This window comes from Phaseolus vulgaris, chromosome 1, assembly GCF_051622355.1.
Source record: "Phaseolus vulgaris cultivar YP4 chromosome 1, ASM5162235v1, whole genome shotgun sequence".
Classification (NCBI taxonomy): Eukaryota; Viridiplantae; Streptophyta; class Magnoliopsida; order Fabales; family Fabaceae; genus Phaseolus; species Phaseolus vulgaris.
The window spans coordinates 53,623,840-53,627,898 of record NC_143498.1 but is presented as its reverse complement, the minus strand read 5'-3'; the positions used below and the strand labels follow the sequence as shown (position 1 = coordinate 53,627,898).

Here is a 4,059-nt window from a genome sequence, read left to right as displayed (position 1 = left end):
CACTTTTCTAACCAAAAGGTTTAATTTATAGTTGCTGCAATAAAAGTGTGTTTTGATACCTTTCAGTCTAGATAAATATATTTAGAGAGTTTCACCTTACTTTAGAATTTTGATAACTTTATATTTTTTATCAATAAAAAAATAATTTAAAACAGTTTCTTTATACCTTTCCACAATCATTTTTATATTTCTCCAAAAACAGTTTTTAACAAAGATTTCTTTTAAAATTATCATTAAAACACAACTTTTTTACGACAGTTTTCTACTAACCATCTTTATATGGAGTTGTGGTTTTGATATTTTGTATTAGTGAAAAGTTCACGTCAGATGTTATTTCAAAACATTTTGATAGAACTTTCAATGTTATGATATTTTGCATAATATATGAAAATAGTAAACAATATATTGTAATTTCTATTTTTAAGTTTTCTTTTCCTATTTTCATCCATTTTGGGTATCCAAACATTTTAGTCATTTTTGTGATGTTTGCTAGCCCTTTTCCATTATGAAATGAAAATGTGTCAATGTATCGCCTTGTCTATTTCCTTTTGAGTGGCTAAACTCTTGTGTGGGACTTCCATGAACTAATATTGAAATGGATGTTGAACTTAAGCAATTTCTAACCTAGGAGGTTCATCTCTTACAAAAGCCTATTTTTTCTAGCATATAATATATGAAGTTCCATCATATTGAAGTTTAGGCTTTTTCAAAATCCACTTTCATAATTAAACACATTTTTTTCTAGCTTTTATGTTATTTACTATCTCATTTGCAACTAGTACACTATCAAGCATGTTTCTTCCTTCAATGAGTGCTAATTGTGTTTTATCTATAACTTTTGGTAATATTTTATTCAACCTATTTGCTAGTAGTTTAGAGAAAAATATTATAGATGTTACCTACTAGGAAATTGACCTATATTCCTTTGACTCTTGTGGAATTATACTTTTCGGAATTAGGATAAAAAAAAAGGTAGGATTAATCTATATGCCACCCATAAAATTTATGAAAGTCATTAATTGTAGTTACTAGTTTCGATTGGACCAATTATTTTTTATGAAATTAAAGTTATATCCATTCGATTGGATTTTTACCACCCTCACATTCCGACGCAGTCTCCTAAATATTAAAGTCTATGATAAAGAGATTGAAAGAAGAAAAATATAGTATATTGTTAATCATAATCATTTAAATGAAAAATTAATTAACCAACAAGATAGTGAATTAAAAATGAGAATAAAGAAGTGAATAAAATACTTTATACATTATTATCTTCTAAGTTGAACATTAATTTTTTTGAAAAATGGATGTCTAATGGATAGACTACCAAAATCAATACATGGTTTATTTGAAGCAATCATGTGATTATATATTAACTAATTTGAATCTGAAACTATTTATGTATGATATAGATTATTTGTGTTTAAAGGAGGTATTGAATTGTAAGAAAATATAAGAAGAAAGAAAAAAAGTAGCATATGGATGGAGAGAGGAATTAAATAATGATAGTTGTTTAGAAAAAAAGAATAGAATAAAAAGAGGGATGGTTGGAGTTTGAAATAAAGAAAAAGGGAAGTCGAAGTTATAGAATAGAAATACAAGTTGATGATCCACTTGCATGCAGAGTTTAAGAGAATAATCACAAACAATAATAACAACAACCCTCTCTCTACTCATTCCCATCTCCAAAACAAAAGAGAAAATAACAACACTCATTTCCAAATACCAACTTGTACTACAAAATTATTAACACTAACCCCTCTTCTCCCTTTCCCTCTGTATATATCCTTTCCTTCACTCATCACACACTGCCACAGATATTTTCCCCTTTTCTAATTATTATTATTATTCTTATGAATTAAATAATAATAATAACAATAACAACCCATGCCTTCTTCCCTTCACTTCGATACCTTCAATCGCACCGCCTCCTCCGCCGCCATCGCCAACGGCCTAAACTGCCACAAACACTCTCAACCGCCGCCTCCCTCTCTCCTCGACGCGGTGGCGCGGCACCACGCCCACGTGGCGGGGCAGAACCAGTGCTGCTCCGTGGTGATCCAGGCGATCAGCGCGCCCGTCTCCGCCGTGTGGGCGGTGGTGCGGCGCTTCGACCACCCGCAGGGGTACAAAAACTTCGTGAAGAGCTGCCACGTCATCACCGGCGACGGCATTAGCGTGGGCGCCGTCCGCGAGGTGCGGGTGGTGTCGGGACTCCCCGCGGAGTGGAGCACCGAGCGTCTGGAGATCCTGGACGAGGAGCGGCACGTGATGAGCTTCAGCGTGGTGGGCGGCGAGCACCGGCTGAGGAATTACCGGTCGGTGACGACGCTCCACGCGAGCGGGAACGGGACGGTTGTTATGGAGTCGTACGTGGTGGACGTTCCGCAGGGTAACACGAAGGAGGAAACGTGCGTGTTCGTGGAGACCATCGTGCGTTGTAATTTGCAGTCGCTGGCTCAGATCGCTGAAAATAGGACCCCAATCTCTCAACACCATAACTGTTGATCACCATTCATTTCATCTCTCTCTTTTATTTTGTTTTCTTCCCATTTTTTGTTTCGTATTCGGGTTGGAACTTTGATTCAAACCCGTATTTGGAATTCACATGCTTCATGCATGGATGGGTAGATCAGTAGGGTTTTTCGGACGCCAATGGCTGAATCAATCAAAATATATTGTATATGCACAATGGTTCACATCAATGATCACATCATCTACTTCTTCTTTGCTTAATTTTCTCATTTTACGCTAGATTTCTTCCCCGTGTTCTCATATATCTATGTATCACTAACACTAATTGTTGAATGCTAGCTTGTAACCTGAATGGGGCATTAAAGGAATGGGATATGCTTGATTTGGGATAAAGAATGCATAATATCCGGTCCCTCCATCTCTTAATCATAGTTATTTTCGAATATATTCTAATGTGTGTTTATTGGACTTATCATGTGATTCGTTATTAGACCGTTATCGAACCATTCATAATATGTTGTCACATGAGTTGTCACTCTCGACATGAGGGATGTGTTGAAGATCCCACATCGATTAGAGATTATGACATTTCATTATATATAAATAAGTGTAAACCTTATCTCATGAATCGATTTTATGGAATTGAGTTAAATTTAAAGTTCACTTTATAACATTAATACTTATACAAGAGAAAAATACATAAGATAAATATTTATATATACAAGTATATTTTAATTTTAATATTATTATAAATCTCACATCAAACAAAAATTAAAACAATTCATTGTTACTGCAAATATTATAAATGGAAACCTGATTATTAATGTACCTGATTATTTGTTTTTTTTATATGCTTTCAGATAGTTTGTTTTGGTGTTTATTAGATATATTTTGTCCGTGTATGCAAAATTGATGAGCGTAGCTGACACAGGTTAAACCAAGACTGGGGATTCCGACAGGTCCTACACAGACTACTGACACATTTCAACACTATATTTTTATTCAAAACAAGAAAATTACGATTTATTTCTTTTTTTTTAAATTACATGATACAAGACTCAATTTTTTTTTTCTGTTTCAGAAATTCCAAGTAAACTACTATGTATCTAAAAAAAAAAAAAGTGATTAGGAGAATAAAATAATTGCCTCCAATGTAAATGTTGGCACCCAAATCGACCCCTAGTGATCACCAAAGTTTAAAAGAAATGTACGAAAGGTATAATATATATGAAAGATTTATAGTAATATAATATTTCGAATACTATTTGTTTATTTATTTCTGGATTTGACTTTTGCGTGAGTTTAAAAAAAAAATATCAAAAAGAGTATTGAAAATATATTGCTAAGAAGGATCACATAATAAAACATGTAAAAGAGTTATTATTATTATTATTTCACTTTTCATATTATGATTTGTAAAAATATCTTTTTTCTAGTTTTTATTTATCACAAATATATATTTTTTAATCTTAATTCTTATTTAGATTGTAGTGCGTACATTAGTAATTAGTAAGTAAGAAGTGAACTTTAAATTTAAGTTAATTTTATAAATTTTGATTTTGCTCCTTTGCACTTATTTATATA

The 4,059-nt window shown here is 32.8% G+C and overlaps 1 protein-coding gene across 1 annotated transcript; it reads left to right on the top strand.

The window, feature by feature from the left end:
* Positions 1-1,649: 1,649 nt before the first annotated feature.
* On the top strand, positions 1,650-2,752 carry LOC137815106 (abscisic acid receptor PYL4). Its single transcript, XM_068618147.2, has one exon. The coding sequence runs from the start codon at positions 1,888-1,890 to the stop codon at positions 2,506-2,508; it is 621 nt and encodes a 206-aa protein (XP_068474248.1). The 5' UTR covers positions 1,650-1,887; the 3' UTR covers positions 2,509-2,752.
* Positions 2,753-4,059: the final 1,307 nt, after the last annotated feature.